This window comes from Sinohyriopsis cumingii, chromosome 19 (genome assembly GCF_028554795.1).
Source record: "Sinohyriopsis cumingii isolate HCF-2022 chromosome 19, ASM2855479v2, whole genome shotgun sequence".
Lineage (NCBI taxonomy): Eukaryota > Metazoa > Mollusca > Bivalvia > Unionida > Unionidae > Sinohyriopsis > Sinohyriopsis cumingii.
This window is the reverse complement of record NC_142979.1, coordinates 37,832,588-37,853,159: the sequence shown is the minus strand read 5'-3', so window position 1 is coordinate 37,853,159 and position 20,572 is coordinate 37,832,588. Positions and strand designations below refer to the sequence as shown.

The 20,572-nt window shown below is 37.0% G+C and overlaps 1 protein-coding gene across 3 annotated transcripts in view; it reads left to right on the top strand.

The window, feature by feature from the left end:
- Positions 1–20,219, top strand: part of LOC149775498 (uncharacterized) — a 64,413-nt gene extending 44,194 nt beyond the window's left edge. For all 3 annotated transcript variants that reach the window (XM_089944390.1, XM_089944392.1, XM_089944389.1), the window contains 7 exons: positions 4,658–4,862; positions 5,261–5,489; positions 5,995–6,258; positions 7,569–7,880; positions 8,766–8,907; positions 9,208–10,240; positions 16,011–20,219. In XM_089944390.1, coding sequence (XP_089800516.1) covers positions 4,658–4,862; positions 5,261–5,489; positions 5,995–6,258; positions 7,569–7,880; positions 8,766–8,907; positions 9,208–10,240; positions 16,011–17,180 — 3,355 coding nt within the window. In that variant the 3' untranslated portion in view covers positions 17,181–20,219. The remainder of the gene's footprint in view (positions 1–4,657; positions 4,863–5,260; positions 5,490–5,994; positions 6,259–7,568; positions 7,881–8,765; positions 8,908–9,207; positions 10,241–16,010) is intronic.
- The last annotated feature ends 353 nt before the right edge of the window (positions 20,220–20,572 follow it).

The window sequence follows — 20,572 nt, the reverse complement described above, 5'->3', positions numbered from 1 at the left end:
TACTTAAGTTGTGTATGTGTATCTTTGTGTGTATGTGTGTTTGTGTGTACGTGTGTGGGGGTGTGTTAGTTTGATTAGATAGAAACCTTTTCTTATCCTTTCGTATGACATAAATTCTCAAGAGAATTCTTAATAATATATTTGTTTGTGCACTATGATCGTTACACTTTTGTAAATTTCGGTGTTAAATCCAAAAGTAAACAGTTTTGGGTCGAGCCGTGGCCTTCATTTTGTGCAATATCCAGAACATTTGATAATAAAATACAGGTCTCAGCATGCAGTTTTACTGAATTATTTACTGTCGTACTTTCACGAGGAAAACGCAGTTTAGTCTTCATTGGGGAGCGAGTAGTGTTGATGGTTACGTACATATTTATGGACAACAGGGGTTGATAATTACGTATCACTATGAACTGCTTTAGTTACTACGGCTTGGCTTTAAATAGGAGTAATGATCCAATTAGTATAGCAACGGTAGTTAGGCAGGTATGTAAATAGGTAGCTAGCTAGCTAACCAGCTGATCGGTTTGTTAATAACAAGATCGCCTGGTTACTAAAGGTAGGTGTATTTCGTATATATTTATCTTCCTCAATGTCAAAAGATCGATTAGTAATTTAGGTAGGTAGGTAGGTCGCTAGGTTCCTCTGTAGATAACTAGATTACAATATAGGTAGATATGCAGGTAGGCAGCTAGTTTATATGTATGTCAATAAATATATATTTGTGTATCTTCGCGTATATTATTCTGCGTATTTTTTTAATATAAATTCCTCTTTTTATCTATGCACCTGATTTCCATGAGAATGATTTAAATCAACGAAATATGAATCGAACTCTTTGCAATGTCTCCATTAAATGAAGACAACTACCAGTGTTGGCGTAGTCACAATTATAGTCCATGCACATAATTAAAACGAATTTTCTGTGTCCATTTCATAATGGTTAGATACACGTTTTAATCCCATTAGATGTGGTGTCCTGCGTCTGCCCCAAATAGATTTATCACAATAAAACGAGGAAAAGTTATATTAAAAATGATTCACTTGAAACAACAACCCAAACATCTCAGGTGTGAGAAATAATTAATACGTGTAAATTTACGTATTTGGTTCTAAACATAACACTTTGTTGATGTAAACTTATACATGGGGCACAGTTCCCTTTAGTTGAAATGGGTCAATTAGTGCCACAGTTGTAACTAATTGGTAATTCCCTAATCTGAAAATAACCGCAATGCAGCCGCTTTTCCTAAATGGTCGGAACGTCAACAATATATATGTGTATATTCGGTCACTGAAATGCCCGAGAATTTGAAGATTAATCACGAATGCGGACAAAACGACGAGTTGTCCCGTGGAAGCAAGCGTTTTATTTGTCAGATTTAGTAATCTTCCAGAAAGTTTGAAAATACAGCAGTACAGTGGAGTTTAAGTAATCCGGCAATGACAAAGAGTAGTTGTAATAGACAGCTCAGTGAGCTGGATGGGACAGAATCCGTTTTAAAATTATGGTCACCAAAGAGAGATATTTGGTTTACTCAGTGTCACATTCTATTTTGATCTCCGTGTTAGACTAAAATAGTTTTAAAAAATTATAAATGAGTAATGAAATTTAAATTTCAACTATAATGAGCATGCAACAGAAGTTCTCATGTCATGTTTTTGAAAACTTCCCTGCTCTTTTTTGTGCAAGTTCATCAAAAAAAAAAAAGAAAAAAAAAAAAGAATTGCTATAATAGTACTTAAGAATTTAGTTTCATTCTAATTCTCCAGACGACGGGAAAACATTCAGTTAAAGTGGCCATATAAAATCTATAATGCTGTAGGACAGTCGTGTGTATCGAATAAACCAAAGAAACATTTGAGCTAACTTCTGATAAAACACGGTTCATCACTAATACAAAATTACATTCTATTTTCTCTAAAACTGTTCGTGAAGTAGGGCAACCGAAATTCTTTTCTTTTATAAGAAAAACAAAACAAAACAAAACAACTCCGGATATATTGTGAAACTTCCCTAAACAGACCCCTCTTAAACTGGAGACATATCACATTTGTTGGTGTCGTAATGACGTTATAATACTGGTCACACTTGTGTATACTGGCAACCTCTATACAGGGGTCTTTTTATTAAATTCGACACTGAATATTTAAACTCACTGAGTAACCTGTAAAAAAATGTATTGTACCTTTCTTGGTACTATGAGACATTTTATTATTTTTACTTACTGCTAAACTGACATTTGAAAAATAGCTTTGCTTTCACTGTGAATGAATACAGATATGAGATAACATGTCGTTGATCACGTGATACTTGATGATTATGGGAGATATCTTTTCATGAATGTATTTTTTTATTTTGTTTGTTGAGGCTATCCCTCCACATTAATTAGTTCGTATTCTTGGACGGTAAGTATCGTTGGAAATTCATTAAACGCTAGAACTTTATTGTTTGGAAACCATATCAAAACGGAAGTTTATGGACATTTTGAACTTTTCTTTTTAAACGTCAATTTTAGGACATTCATTTGTAAACAGAGGGAAAGGGAGGGAGACTCTGCCTTGTATTCCCCCAATGAAGATCCCAGTGAAGATTAGTAGTGTTTACAAAGCAAAGCCATAAGATAGCATGTGATTTACCTGAGTAAATCTTACTTAAACTCAGAATGACGAAATAACAAGAAAAATCTTTTTTCTTATCACCCCGCGATATCTACATGTAACATACCCCGTGGAGTTTGACAGTTTAGCTAATTCCAGCTCTTACAGCTGATTGAAAATCGATTTGAAAGTCTATCGGTGTAAAGGAAACCTGGACTTCAGTAATTTCCATGGCTGTCCGTATTGTCGTCTCTCTGTATACATGTCCTCACACCCAGCACAGTTTAGTGGCCATCTGGCTTATGTAATTCAGACACTGTATTGTATTGCTTGCATCAGTAAAATAGAACGCTAATTCTACATGTATCTAAACATTCTTGTTATCGGAACGTTTATACGCCATTGAACCGTTTGCTTTTTACTAGCTTGCATCCACTCAGTTCCCTGGCAATTTTCTAACTACGTCATCACTGGCTTGTTAACAAATAGAATGCCACATTATGCATTTGTCCGTGCAATGAAACCATTTCCTTGGTGTTTATCCTTTTATAACATTTTACTTGTGCTGAAAAACATAATCGTTTAGCATTGCCTTTTTGGGTGATTTGTTCGCTTGTTTGTTTGATGTTTAATAGCATATTAACATAATAAATGTTTTATCGTGCACAGGCAGTTGGAGCAAACTATATTGTCGCCACACCATTGCGGCCGACTCAACTTGTCTCGGCAGGATTCGAAAATGCATTCGTTTGGTCTTAAATATATTTGAGGCACTCCAACCATTAAGACACATGATCCACTCTCACTGGATGAAATTATGAGGATAATTTAATTAAACTGCTATCTTTGGGACTGTCTAATACTAAATATATGAAAATATTTGATATATCACTTGACAAGGAATCGACATGATAAACTATTATACCCGAATATAACGATTGTTTTGCCTTAAAGGAAATGTTTTTTTTAGACCTTATATAAAAATAAACCATTACCATTGACATTTTAGGGACTCGTTGATGTATTACCATTGACATTTTAGGGACTCGTTGATGTATTACCACTGATATTTTAGTGACTCGTTAATGTATTACCACTGACATTTTAGGGACACGTTGATGTAATACCACTGACATTTTAGGGACTCGTTGATGTATTACCACTGACATTTTAGGGACTTGTTGATGTATTACCACTGACATTTTAAGGACTCGTTGATGTATTACCACTGACATTTTAAGGACTCGTTATTTTCTTAATAACGACAGTCGCTGAGTTTACTTGCAGAAAGTCTTGGATGGACGGATTTCTTGAAAGAAGACATTATATTTTTATCTGCTAAACCAAAGTGGATATTTGAGAAAGCATGCCTGTACATCTCTGGTTCTTCCTCCATGTGCTGAACAATTGACGTTAAATCCCATAAAGCCAAACTAATCCAATCGTTCTCGTTAACATTTTCTTTTTACTATTAGAACCTTGAATACTCGATGGGCGGTGGTGATGATTGTAAGTTTTGATTATTAATTCCCCTCGAATCTGCAATGCTGAGAAGTTAATATAACTTTTTTCTCTTTCTTTTTACGTTTATCTTGCTCTTTTCTTTCATTGTTGAAATATGTTCTCTTTTTTCAAGTAAACATTTATAATTGCCTACCATGTTTTTCTTGGAACTTTCTATTCCATTCATTATTTATTTTTCGTTTATGGTTTTATAACATAATTTTGTAGCAATTGTTTCTTTCCTATGCATATATTGTTGACAACTATTGATTGATATGCTAATTTGTTCCGTTGTGTCAGTATTCTTGCGGCAATTTATCATTCGAAAGGAACCAGTTCAGCGAAAAAAAAAATCGATTTATCGACGAAGATAGTAATAATTAAATTCAGTTATCGAAAGGAGTTTGCCTAATTACAGAAGATATTGTTATATTGATCCGTGGCATCCTGTTTCAGTTGCCGTTATTTATTAGTGCAAAAGGATAACTCTATCATCTGCTTTTTATCTGGGTTAGTGTACTAATCAAGTGCTTTCTTTGTCTTATTCTGACAGGGCCGAAATGGATCAGCAGGGAAGGCCTTTACGATTTATCAGTACGAACAAGGAGAAGGAGTTTCTGTCTAGACTCTCATGGTTACTTGTTGACGCTGGAACGACAGCTCTAAGAGCGACTTTTGATAGTATTCATCCGGCCTTGAATTTACGTGACCACCTGACCCAACCTCACATCAAGACCGTATTGCTGCGTCTTCAACAGGTAAGTCTCTCTCTCTCTCTCTCTCTCTCTCTCTCTTATGTAGCCTTTTGTGAATTATTTGCATGCAACAGGTGGCTCAAAAAGATCAAGCCAAAGTTTACAAAGTAAATCACTGACGAGTAATTTGCTCATCATTGAGAATCCGATAATAAACCTACTTACGTACTACTATTTATATAGCTATGATGGATGTTGATTTTAGAACCAGAAATATGAGTGATGGACTAAGACATATCCCAGTCATTGTCTATGGTAGGCAGGATTGGTCAAAGAGCAATTTCACCAGAGAGGGTCACGATAAGAAGTGCTAGATTAGCATTTTCACTGCTTAAAATAACGCCGTCTAAGCATCTCCTAGCGTTAAGAATGAACATAGTTTCAGCTTTATGTTATTGTAGCAAGGAGCGTTAAACGACACACAGTGGGAATTGCTATACCCTCCTAAGAAGAAGCATACCTCATCCCAGAAATACGATAGCAAAACTCTTATTACGCTTCTGGAAACCATCTGCCATCTTTGTCCGCCCTACCCCAATGGCTGGATGTCAGCCCCACTTCCTACCGACAGCAGTCTGAGTGCAGACATCGTCCGACTTCAGCTTCTTCACCAAGAAGTGGCCAAATATGGTCAGTATTGTTTGTTTGTGTGATTAATAAATGCTGGGTCAAGACAACATTTCTTTGCACTTAAGTTGTCTTCAAATAACATAGAATTAATTGATTTATGACAGCTTCCCGTATTAAAATACAATATTCAATAGAAAGAGAAAACAACTAATATAGCGTAAAAATGGATGAAGATTATTCAAAGAACATATCCTTAAGAAACTACGGAGCAAAAAACAGTGTACCCTCTAAGTGTAATCATATTGCATATTTAATATACCTGCGTGCCGTTTTGAAAATCAAAGAGGCTTTTGAAGATTTCAAACGGATGAACTCGAAAGTGTGCTTAATCAGGTAATAGTGTAGTAACTGATTTAGTTCTATTGACGGAGGAAATAATCGCCGGCATCCTGTAACTAGCAATAGAAAATTATGACATAAATATCTATCCATCCTTGAAGATGTTCTCATTTAGGTCCACGCTATCATTGCATTCTACAATTATAACCTTTGCTGTAATAAACAGAAACGATGCCGGTAGAAGCGTTCTCTAATTTCTGGAAGCAATGCTGCGATGTATTACTCCGCCTCGGCGGCCCACCAATCAGAGTGAAGATTCATCGCATCGAGCATGAGGTGATTACGCCGGACATGCAGTCGCACTATATTCAGCAATTGATGGAACAATGGGGCAAGTCAACAGACAACGTTTTCATGAGAATTCACGCCAGCAGAATTAAACCCAACAGGACCAAGGGAAATTACAAGGACAAACATGATGATTATGATGGTGCGCATGAGATTTTTTTGTGTACTGTTTGCTATAGATCACTGTATCTTTTTTTATCTGTGATTGTGGGTTTTGATCCAGGAATTTTAGGTACGCTAGTATAAGTTATATCCTCAAGAATATGTTTTTATGTAGGGTGGGGGATGAAAACCCCATACTTGCTTCAGTGCATTTAAGTGTACTGATGACTTGTGTTTTGTTGGGCGTGGGATGATTATCCTATACTTGCATCAGTGCATTTAAGTGTATTGATGACTTGTGTTTTGTTGGGAGTGGGATGATTATCCTATACTTGCATCAGTGCATTTAAGTGTATTGATGACTTGTGTTTTGTTGGGCGTGGGATGATTATCCTATACTTGCCTCAGTGCATTTAAGTATATTGATGACTTGTGTTTTGTTGGGCGTGGGATGATTATCCTATACTTGCCTCAGTGCATTTAAGTATATTGATGACTTGTGTTTTGTTGGGCGTGGGATGATTATCCTATACTTGCATCAGTGCATTTAAGTGTATTGATGACTTGTGTTTTGTTGGGCGTGGGATGATTATCCTATACTTGCATCAGTGCATTTAAGTGTATTGATGACTTGTGTTTTGTTGGGCGTGGGATGATTATCCTATACTTGCCTCAGTGCATTTAAGTGTATTGATGACTTGTGTTTTGTTGGGCGTGGGATGATTATCCTATACTTGCCTCAGTGCATTTAAGTGTATTGATGACTTGTGTTTTGTTGGGCGTGGGATGATAATCTTATACTTGCCTCAGTGCATTTAAGTGTATTAATGACTTGTGTCGCTGAAGCTGCAGCTATCTACACCACCGTTTATGCGTTTGAGAGGAACTATATGTTGTGATGCATGTTTCAGGAGACAATAACATATATAAATCCACGGTGACACAGTGGTCAGTATGCCGTACTCATTATTAGCGGCTAGTTGGTTTGATTCTTGCCTGGACCAGCATCGGTTGGCAGCATTGGCATTCCTTGACAGGCACTTAATCCATAATGCCTCGGCTATTAATCATATTTCATGTGCCGATGTGCCGTTACTCACAATATGTATTTTTAACATAACTGAAATGAAACGAAAATCTTAGATTTCTGTGTATCTAAATTATTCAACCAACATTGCAATATTAAATAAAAAATCACTTGCATGAAGGAACGTTTGTCGTGTAAATGTATTAATCGCTTTCTGTGGTTGTCCTGTTTGCCTTGCCGAGTCCAAAACCTTCGTTATTTCTACCTTTTTAATCATACTGTCCTTACAACACGGATCAAATGCTCACTTTTCCATTTAACAGGTCTTCCTCCAGAAGAAAAAGTCTCATTACAAAAGACTTACCGGCTCTTTGTGGAAAATATCGTAGCAGAAGACATCTTGGATCGTCTGCAGCAGTCCCAGGTCATCAAGTTCTCAGATAGACAGGAAATTCTGGCTGTCTCCAAAAACACGGAAAGAATGCATCTTCTTTTAGACAAAATTATTAACACTAAGCTGTCCTATGCCTTTAAGGCTTTATGTGACGCCATCAAATTCAAGAGCAAAAAGACGTATGAAGAAGTCATGCAGATTAGAAAGCAAGTGTACAAACAAGGTGTCGTGGATCACATTGGTAAGCAATGGGCTGTGACTTTCAGTATCATGTACGGTTTTGAAAGGTGTGACTCGTACTCAGATAGATGTGGTCAGAAAAAATACATCGAATGCATTCGGCTTTTATAATTTAGTTGATTTTTTCTTGTACAACAGAGTGATTCTCCGCTTGACTTTAAGCAATCATTTTGACCTAGAATTGTCCCCTACCCCTAGATGAATATATGATAGTACAAGTGGTATATGTGGGTTTGTGCGTGCGTGCGTACACGCACGATTGAGGAATTATAATAGTCATTAAATATTTCCGTGACAGTTAAGTTTCAAACAAACGTGAAGCAAATCTTGCTCAGTATGTTTCAGATTTATATAAGATTAAAAATATGAGACAGGGAGATCATGACAAATTAGAACGTTTCTTTAATGATTATAAGAAATTAATAGCTTCTTATTGAAGGGGAAATATATATCAACACGACCGGGAAATAGATACTAACACGTGGGGGAAATAAATACCGGCACGAGGGGTGAAATAGATACTACCATGAGGGTGAAATAGATACGAATATGGGGTAAATAGATACCAACACGAAGCAAAACTAGATACCAACACGAGGGGGAAATATACACCAAATGAGGGAGAAATGGATACCAACATGAGGTAAAAATAGATACCAACATGAGGTGAAAATAGATACCAACATGAGGTAAAGATACATACCAACATGAGGTGAAAATAGACACCATCATGAATACTGAAGAATCCATATACTTTGCTGTACTATTGTAGTTACAGTATAATTAAGTTGTAGTATTTCATAGACCAACTCTTTTAAAAAATAAACATTTATCATTTAATTCTAATATTCGAAAAAAATATTTAAAATAATTTTTTTTTATACAGATGTTGTTAGAATAATGCAAGAGGCTTTGATCGATCATTACAAGAACATGTGGACACGTATCTACCCGTTCCCATGGGACGACAAACACCATGCCAGCATCCGAGATATTTACGCTCCGCTTGATATTGTCGACATGGAGGGGTATATTGTCTTTATAACAAGAGAGAGAGAGAGAGACAGACAGACAGACAGACAGACAGAATGGATTGTATGCAGATGTTGGATTAAAATTGCTCATTTAAGTCTAAGACTAATATTATTTTTATGACATTATTGACAAAAGCACAAAGTCATTATCTGTCATTGGTTTATACCAGAATAAAATTATGTTAGAAATTGAAGAAGTTGCTCCCGATTGGCGACAAAATATCACACAACCTAGCGATAAGAATAAAGTATTATTATTATTATTATTAATTCTCTGATTGTTCATTATTGCAGGAAAAGGTTGCATGCCAGTGATTTTCTTCCTCCCTCATCATCAAATGGTCGAGGTCAGCGACTTCTGCTAGAGGGTCATAGCGGAAGCGGTAAATCGACCTTGTGTGCATGGTTGGCATACATTTGGGCCACACAGGGGAACTACTTCAAAAACAAGTTTAATATCCTTTTATGTGTCGATGCACACACTCTCAATGGGAGCATGGAAGAAGCAATTTACAGATCACTTTTCCCTGAGAACTTTAAGTTAAACCTTGCTGACTTTTGGTCAGCGATAGAAGAACATTCTAGTGAAGTTATTATGATCCTAGACGGCATTGATCAATCAAATAGTGTCGACTTCTCGGACATTTTGTCTGGAAGGAAACTTCGGAATGGTACCGTAATTGTTACCGGAACCCCTGAATTTTCTTGTCGAAACGATTTTGTCCCAGACACGAAAATTTTTAATATGGGATTAAACGATAGCAACATCAAAAGATGCATCAGGACTTGCGTTACATTGTCGCGATTGGATCATGACAATTTTGAGAAATTGTACTCTCTGATAGCGGACGAGAGTTGGGAATTACGTCCGTTTTTGTCGTCACCTCAGGTATGTGTACTGCTTTTCCAAGTTTACAGTATCCTGCGAAATGAGATAAATCTGAGAGATGTGAAAACTTTGACTGACCTAATGGAGAAATATGGTATTGCCATGGGGACACTTTATTGTAGAAAGCAAAAAATCGACATCTTAGGTTTCGAATTTCCCGACGAGGTGTTGCAAGCGGCAGTACATTTAGATGAATTCGCATTTATTTCTATGATGAACAACAGAAATGTGTTCACTGAAGACGATGTTCTCAAGGAGACAAAAACTAACATGGTTCTGAGATTTGGTGCGTTTAAGAAATCGCCACAGGGTTTGAGGTTTACAAGCAGCCTTGTACAAGATTTCCTCGCCGCCAAGTATCTAGCTGACTGTGTTCTAGAAGACGTACTCCGGGTCTTTGAGGAGCGCAGAATGATTAGATCACCGAAATACGCACAGGTAAGGAGACAATGCATTCATTTCACTTCCCGGTATTCAGTTGATGCTATCCATGTCTGTCAGTCGCGCGAATCCATCTCATCCAAAAGGGCCTTCGGTGGCTGAGTAGCTATAATGTGCTCGCTGTTATGAATCCATTGTATCACCTCTGTTGGCGTGGGTTCCAGTTGTTTCGGCCGGTCAATGTGTGCATGTGTGAAAACTTGCCGGTATCTTCCCGTTGGACTTTGGTTCTTCCCGGCGGTCTACTCGGATTCTTCCTCCACAAAATGTACTGGTCTCCATTTATATCCGTTTTGGTACTTCATCGTTGCACCGAAAGGTGTTTTCTTTTGTGTGTGCAAAATACACTACGTGCACACGATCTGAGTCGTTATCTCTGATTCTCAGTATAAACTAAGGTCCTTGATTAGGATTTTGGGCTTTATTGCTTCAAAGTTAGCATCCTACACCAATTCAATATTGGGGACCAGATTAGAAACTAAACGCATCCATTTTGACATAGGTATATTTGCGTAAAAACGGTTCTATCGCCAGGGTAGAGATAAACACACCTCATCAATAGTATAGCACTTATACAAAATCAGATCTGCTTCATTTTGGCAACGAGACTAGTATGAAATAGTATGAATCGTTTTGGCAATTGAACTAATATAAAGTAGTATGAATCGTTTTGGCAATCAAACTAATATGAAATAGTATGAATCGTTTTGGCAATTGAACTAATATGAAGTAGTATCAATCGTTTTGGCAATCAAACTAATATGAAGTAGTATGAATCGTTTTGGCAATTGAACTAATATGAAGTAGTATCAATCGTTTTGGCAAATATGAAGTAGTATGAATCGTTTTGGCAATTGAACTAATATGAAGTAGTATCAATCATTTTGGCAGTCAAACTAATATGAAGTAGCATGAATCGTTTTGCAAACTAACTTGAAGTGGTATGAATCATTTTGGCAATTAAACTAAAATGATGTAGTATTAATCGTTTTGGCAATTAAACTGATTTGAAGTAGCATGAATGCTAAGTACAAACACTGTACTGAAATTTTCATACCATCTGACTGAAAAACGATGACGTTATTTCCATTTGAATTTTATGTTATATAATGCCAGTCATCTAGGGGACGGACATTAGACCATCATCTAGGGGACAGACATTAGACACTCATCTTGGGGACGGACATTTGACTGTCATCTAGGGGATGGACATTTGACTATCATCTAGGGATCAAACATTACACCATTATCTAGGAGACATACATTAGGCCATACTTTAGGGGACTGACATTTGACTATCATCTAGGGGATGGACATTAGACTGTCATCTAGGGGACAGACATTCGAACATCATGTAGGGGACGGACGTTAGACCATCATCTAGGGGTCAGACATATGATTATCATCTAGGGGACAGATATTAGACCATTATCTAGGGGACTGACATTTGACCATCCCCTAGTGGACAGACATTAGGACATAATCTAGAGGTCAGACATATGACTATCATCTAGGGGATAGAAATTAGACCATCATCTAGGGGAGATACATTAAGCCATAATCTAGGGGACGGACATTAGATCATCATCTAGGGAACTGACATTTGACTATCATCTAGGGGATGAACATTTGACTATCATCTAGGGGACGGACATTAGACCATCGTGTATTGCACGGACTTTATAATATTATCTAGGGGACAGACATTAGACCATCATCTAGGGGTCAGACATATGACTATCATCTAGGGGACAGACATTAGACCATTATCTAGGGGACAGACATTAGACCATCATCTAGGGGACAGACATTGGGCCATAATCTAGGGGACGGACATTAGACCATCACCTAGGAGACTGACATATGACTATTATCTAGGGGACATACATTAGGCCATAATCTATGGGACAGACATTAGGCCATAATCTAGGGGACAGATATTAGACCATCATCTAGGGGTCAGACATATGACTATCATCTAGGGGACGGACATTAGACTATCATCTAGCGGACTGACATTTGACTATCATCTATTGGACGGATCTTAGACCATTATATAGGAGACATACATTAGACCATCCTCTAGGGGACATACATTAGACCATCAACTAGGGGACCATTGTCTAGGGGATAGACATTAGATCATTATCTAGGGGACAAATATTAGACCATTATCTTGGGGACAGACATTAAACCATCATCTAGGGGACATACAATAAACCATAATCTAGGGGAAGAACAATAGATCATCTAGGGAACGGACAAAAGACCATCATCTAGGGGACAGAAATTAGACCATCATCTAGGGGACGGACATTTGACTATCTTCTAGGGATCAAACATTAGACCATTATCTAGGGGACAGACATTAGGCCAGAATTTAGGGGACTGACTTTGACTATCATCTAGGGGATGGACCTTAGACTAGCATCTATGGGACAGACATTCGACCATCACCTAGGGGTCAGACATATGACTATCATCTAGGGGACAGACATTAGGCCATTGACTAGGGGACAGACATTAGACCATCATCTAGGGGACAGCCATTAGGCCATAATCTAGGGGACGGACATTAGACCACCATCTAGGGGACTGACATATGACTATCATCTAGTGGACGGGCATTATGCCACAATCTAGGGGACGGACATTAGACCATCATCTAGGGGTCAGACATATGACTATCATCTAGGGGACAGACATTAAGCCATAATCTAGGGGACGGACAATAGACCATCAACAAGGGGACTGACATTTGACTATCATCTAGGGGACGGACATTAGACCATCATCTTGGGGACTGATATTTGACTATCATCTATTGGACGGACATTAGACCATTATATAGGGGACATAGATTAGACCATTGTCTAGGGGACAGACATTAGAACATCATCTAGGGGTCAGACATATGACTATCATCTAGGGATCATACACTAAGCCATAATCTAGGGGCGGACAATAGACCATCATCAAGGGGACTGACATTTGACTATCATCTAGGGGACGGTCATTAGACCATCATCTAGGGGACTGACATTTGACTATCATCTATTGGACGGATATTAGACCATTATATAAGGGACGTACATTAGACCATTGTCTAGGGGACAGACATTAGGCCATACTATAGGGGACGGACAATATACCATCTAGAGGACGAACAAAAGACCATCATCTAGGGGACAGAAATTAAACACTCATCTAGGCAACGGACATTAGACCATTATCTTGGGGACAGACATTAGACCATTATCTAGAGGACAGACATCAGACCATTATCTTGGGGACAGACATTAAACCATCATCTAGGGGACCGACATTAGACAATAATCTAGGGGACGGACAATATACCATCTAGGGGACGGACATAAGATAATCATCTAGGGGACAGATATTAGACCATCATCAAGGAGACGGACATAAGACCGCCGCAGTTTCTGGTGATAACGTTCTACACAATACGTTGTGAGTGGCTCACTAGTTCTGGCCCCATATTTTAACTTTAGTATTATACTGTCATAGTAAGTTAGTTAGATTTGTATATTATTTGGTGAATAGTATATCCAAAAAAATGTGGAGTAAATGCCATACAGAGAATGATAATAACAAAGAAACTAAAATAATCTTCTCGTACACTTTATCTTTTTTTTTTTGGTTTTGTTTTTTGTGTGTAATGTTTTTGAATTCATTCGGTATATTTCTATATTTCTGTAGTTTCCATTGCTTTTAACTTGAGCTTGTTAGTTAAGTAATACAGTATCATGAATTCTTCGCAATGTTATGTGTGTGTGTTTGTGTGTGTGTGTATGTGTGTGTGTCACACAGTAGTAGCTCGATCAGGTCTATTTTGACACTTCTACACTAGCGTGCATTCTATACGCCTTTAAATGACTCAGTTTGATTCAATGTAAATCTAGTGTAACATTAAAGTTATACATGATGGTACATTAGGCTTATGTCAGTCTAACTTTGATCCCGTTACCATATTGGCAGCTGTTCATATATACTATATAAACCTACCTACACTAATGTCAATTGTATATGTGTTTGCATTACGTGCATCGTGTCCCATTTAACTCTTTTGTATAGAAATACTCATGCTTATTCCAAATGCAGTCGGAATTCGTGTTGTATCATACATACATACATACAGACAGACATACATACATACATACATACATACATACATACATACATACATACATACATACATACATACATACATACATACACACATACATACATACATACATATCGACAGACCTGCAGACATACAAATACATGGGCAAGCACACACGGGGATTCCTCGAAATTGAAGGCGCAGTGTTCCAATAAGTTCGCGCTTCAATGGCCAGATCTAGACCAGTAACTTGAAACCGAACCAGATTTATTACCATATTTCATATGACTCCCCGTGCCACTTGGATAAATAATTAATATCAATAATATGTATGCTTACCCAAAACACATTGATAAACATGACTGTAGAAATACTACCCACTGTCGTCTGAAGTATCGGGTAAATATGTCTTATAACGGATCGGTATCATTTACAAAGTCACATACATACCTCTTAATTACACCTGAAAATGCCATAGACCCAAATCGGCTGTGGAATAATGCCTCTACAGATCAAGTCCAATGCTGTTTGTTTGAAATCTTGAATAAACTAACAATTTATTCCTTTATCTGCAGGCGAATCAAAACGACTGCATATCTTGGTGTATGCCATTTGCGCGCATATATACGACCATTGAGAGTAGGTCTATGTCTGACAATCGTAGGGACAAGACGCACATCTCAATGTTACCGTTTTCTTTCTCTCTTTGATCCGTAAAATTATACATTGGCTATAATACCTTGACAGGGGGCTAATTAAATGACTCAAATGACTAATTGCTTTACAAAGGTTAGATAAAGTAAGATAAATGGAAGTTTCGATAGTATGCCAAAATAGATCTTGCATCAATCAAAATGACGCTTCAACCTTTAACAGGTTAAAGGAATAGGTCACATTGTCACTTGAGTAAAACTGATATACGAGGACTTTTTTATTAGGTCATACTTCGTTTCGCAATACCAGGGACTGTAGGTTAATCTCAGTGTCAAGACCGAGGAATTTGCAATAGAATACCTTAGACCTGAATTTGTTAGCCGTTAACAAACGCAAATAGGATCATGGAGGTGTTGGTCAGAATAATGCATTCCTAATAACCGTCATTTTAAATAGTACTGCTCAAATCGTCACAAATAAATAGAAGTCTTTAATGCTGCAAAAACTATCTTTTTGGAGAAAAATAAAAAAATTTAATAAACCATTACTGCAGGAATTTTTATAAAGAAATGTCTAAGCATTTTGTGTTTGTTTAAGGCTGGAATGTTTAAAAGAATTAATCTACTAACTTTACACGCAAATTAATTATCAGCACATTATACGTGTTAGTAAAGCTCGTGGAGGAAGAACCCGGGAATAAGCCCGGTAAGAAACACCGACCTACAGAAGTACTTGCAGCTTTCTCACATACCCATTGGCTGTCTTAGTTTGCAATATAGTGTTGGAAACTAAATATATGGAAAGTTAAATCAACTTCGAAGACGACCGTTTGTATAAGGATCTTAAAGGGTTTTAATGAAAACAAAAGACTTTAAGTGTCTATTTATCTTGTTTGAATCTCTCTCTCTCTCTCTCTCTCTCTCTCTCTCTCTCTCTTTAAACATCGTAACCGTACCCTTTAACCTATTAGTCCTTTCTTCTTTCCAGTTGATGTCCTTCCTGTGCGCTCTGTACCGATCAGACTATGACACGCCCTTCCTCAAAACCCTGTTCACAGAATTTGCGGCACGAAACGCACGATGCATCCGCTACGCACCGTCCGATGTGTCTGAAACAGCTTCTTCTGTTGACATCGAACTAAAACAAAAGCCATCTCGGGGCGAACTTCAAGATTTCTCCCAGAGTCTTCAAAGCCTTGCTGAGTGCCTTGGTAGAGAAGACGTATGTGAGGTAATCGCTGCTTCCCTTCCCCAGCGGCTAATCATCCGCCGAGAAAGCATGATTCAACATAACTGCATTAAAGGCCTTTGGTATGTTTTACAATGCAAGGCGAGCACAGTTTGTGAAGTTGAAATCAACTTGTATCCATTCTTTCTTCACCAGATGAAGATCTTGACAACCCTGGCGGTTGCGATCGGTACATGTGAGCAGATCACTTCATTGAAATGCTACTGGTTATCCCTGGAATTGATATCCAAGTATTTGGATATAATCTTGAAGGAAAGTAAAAGTGTGGAGTCCATAATATTAGAAGATATGACGCGACGTCAGGTCAAGCAGATTACCGCTGCCACATGGGCAACACTGCAGTCAGCATGTCAGAATATGAGCAAACTCAAACAACTATCTTTTCTACGTGGAAAGGTCGCGGCCATTGTGTACCACGTGATTCATCACATGCCTTCAACAATAGAGAGCCTTGATTTCACGGGATGCGTGATGAACCTAATGTGTGCTTCTGAGCTTAGCGCCAAACTGGAGAACAGCAAAAGTTTGCAGGTGCTTGACTTGAGCTTTACCAGGCTGAACAGTACAGAGTTTGTAGCAATACTTCAGGGTCTAAAAATGTGCGACAAAATACGTCATTTGAAACTGTGTGGCGCGAAACTTGACCGTCCCGGGCTTGCAGCTCTTGCTGACTGCCTGAAACTGACCAAGTCCATTAAGTCTCTTGACCTCAGCGAGTGTGAACTTCGAACGGAAATGTGCAAGAAACTCGCCAGTGCCATCGCACAGAATCGGACAGTATCCAAATTAATACTGAAGAACACAAAGCTCACTTCAGAAGGACACTATGCGATTTCCACGCCGAAGATTGCCCATGTTGAAGTGGAAGGTCTAGAAGATATATACCACCCACCCATTCATAATGCCTGATATGTTCCGAATAGCAAGGAGCCTGTTTTAATCAGTTAAATACTGTGAATTAAACAATCCATAATGCCTGAAATGTTCCGAATATCATGGAGCCTGTTTTAATCAGTTAAATACTGTGAATTAAACTCCATGGCTCATATAATTAGGTGTGTATATGTATGTATGTATGTATGTATGTATGTATGTATGTATGTATGTATGTATGTATGTATGTATGTATGTATGTATGTATGTATGTATGTATGTATGTATGTATGTATGTATGTATGTATGTATGTATGTATGTATGTATGTATGTATGTATGTATGTATGTATGTATGTATGTATGTATGTATGTATGTATGTATGTATGTATGTATGTATGTATGTATGTATGTATGTATGTATGTATGTATGTATGTATGTATGTGTTTGTGTGTTGATTTTTTCTTCGAAACAAATATACAATTTTAGAATCCCATACTTATAGGAAAGCAAAAATCATTGATGTAACATTGACATAAAAAAGCTCAGCGAAAATGTTAAATATTCTAAGGCTATGAGAAGTGTGTATTCGACAGGTATATTCTCAAATACATGAGCCATCGTACATTTTTAGTCCCAAGAGGGAGAGAGAGAATGCTATTTATGTGTAAATATATTTTAAAATGTTTTTGGAGTAGGTTTTAGCAGAAAGGAACACAGCAAAGGTTGCAAAAGAAATATGAACACACAAAAGTGAAATAATAGCTTTTATTTCATAAATTTCTACAGACTTGAAATATATTTCTGATGTCGAGCATGGACTGCAAAGTTTATAAATCGAGAAAAATATTACATAAGTTTAATGCATCTGCTCATAGTCCCTGTGCATATTTTCGTGTAAGAAAGATAATAATAATAATAATAATAATAATAATAGTGGGTATCACTGGGACTAAGAAAGTTTTCCGGTTGACTGCAGGCTCTGCACCTTGGTAATGGTGGTACTGTTAAATACACTGTACTCGATAAATAACTAAATACTAGGACTAAGACAATTGTGATGATAGGGGCAACGTGCCTGACATTCATCGTAATTAGAATATATGTCACTGGAAGAAAGCACACCGTAGTAGGTGTGTTTGATTTGAAATATTATTGATTTTCAAAAAGAGGGAAAGATATTAGAATTACTGACTGCATACATATACGTATACATGTATGGCACGGAAGAAAATTGCATTTTTTGCTTTCAGCTTTGAATGTTTTCATATTATCATGATGAATCAATGAAAATTATAAAAATGTTTTGTCCAAAGATATTTTGACATTCGTTATGAATAATGTCAGACTAGTTAGATTAAAACTATACAAACTGTATTCTACCATCGAATCAGCGCTGATCGGTTATTGTAGTTTGTCCGTGGACAAGACACTTTATTCTAATTTCATTGGTTACTTGTGTTACTGTGCGGTAATACACTACAATTAGAGCATAGTTATTTACGAGTATGTACTTAATGTTGTTGTTTTGTTTTCTTCTATTTTTATTCTGCTTTGTCCGTATTATTTCAAAACAATCAATAATCTGTAAATTATTGAAGAATTGTTGGATTTCAAATAGTTTATTGTCGGCCTTAATAAACATTCATTGTCTTCTTCGACGCCAAAAAATACTAAAGAATAGGCAAAGGCAACTTTGTTCGAATATAACTGCTGCGATACGGACACTAATTTGTTTTTATTTTTTAAAAGACGATATAATCAACAAAAATATTTATTTTATTGTCCCAAAATCATTGGAAAGTATGAAAACAGATATGTATATGATCTGCTTATCATTTCGATTTAATAATTACGGAAGTTTGCATTAGAATATTTTGAGAAATTCAAGTCTATGAAAGAAAGTGAAGCATCAGGATCCGTGTGGATGAGCTGTTTTGATGAACAATCTAGACTCGTATTCCAAATGACAAGATTGTAACTGTATTGGCGTTAATCAGACGGTACTTGACTTAGATTGAAGTAGCATTGTTGGACTATAGGTAACCTCTGATTGATTGATTGATTGAATGATTGAATGATTGCTTGATTGATTGACTGATTGATGCATGAATTTATTGATGGGCACATGGATTATTTGGCATGCTTGTGATATGTGTAATATTCCGTCCAGTATATTAAGAAAATGACCATCACTCTCTCTCTCTCTCTCTCTCTCTCTCTCTCTCTGAGATTGACTGCTTCACTGGTCGATTGTTATATTGATTAGGTCCATCTAACTTAACATTCATGTAATCACTATAACTTATCGTGTTTGTATAATCTTGCGGAACCCGTATTACGCATGTACATGTGTGTATGTATAACAAATATGCATGTTTCAAATTAACGAATGATTGTAAATTAAATCATTACCGGTCATGTCATTAATACCGGAAAAACGAACAAAGTCAGCGATCTTTGATCATTGATGTTATCTTCAAGTTATTCCATGGAATAGGCTTTTAAATGCAATTAAGGCTTCACATACGGCAAATGAAATGTACAATCCTTTCTGTTTGATATGTGTTTAATTGTAAATAACACCCAAGTTTTCACCACTTGATTTTGTCTTTAGGACAACTATGAACATTTCAGGGGAGCTAAATCGCACCTTGATTCGTGACCAATGCCCAACTAGCATGTTCAAATTTTGCCGTATCTGTTACTCATATTTTTTTTCTTCATATATATGTGTGCAATCGTATTTGAGTATTTCTCGTATAAATGACTTATTTACCTGTGTAACCGTTTACTTCTTTCAGAGTTATTTTTTTATAAACTCCAATGTGCATATATTTTAATAGGATCTTGATATATTCGATGCACGATAGTAGTTTGTGTATGTCATCAACAATGTATTCCGTCCGACGCAATATCTAATTCATGATATTTAAAATGCATTTATTTATCTCATAATCTTCGTAGCAACCAATTCAAAATTTGCGTGTGTATGATCTTTTGTATAACGTGTTATACATCTATCGCAAAAGATTGAAATTCAAAAAGAAAATAAAGCTCTACTGTACTGTAAACTGGATCATATTCTATTCAATTCATTACTATATTCTCTTCCCACAGATCGCCAAGACACTTTAGTTGACACATATTGTGTACACAGTTATATAATGATACGATCGCAAGTACGATCACATCACAAACTGATGAATATGCATGCATCTCGTGCCATCCGTTACAGACACACTTCATATACAGTTTCATTACAAAAAAGGCAAGTGCAGAGAGAGATCGTTGGATTTTTAATAATTTCGCAACGTTGTCTGCAGTATGGCAGTTTATAGGGATGTCAAGTACTAGTCATCTTGCCGTAAACATGTAGCATCATGTCCTACCTAGTCACATTATCCTGACACCAGGACGACCAGTT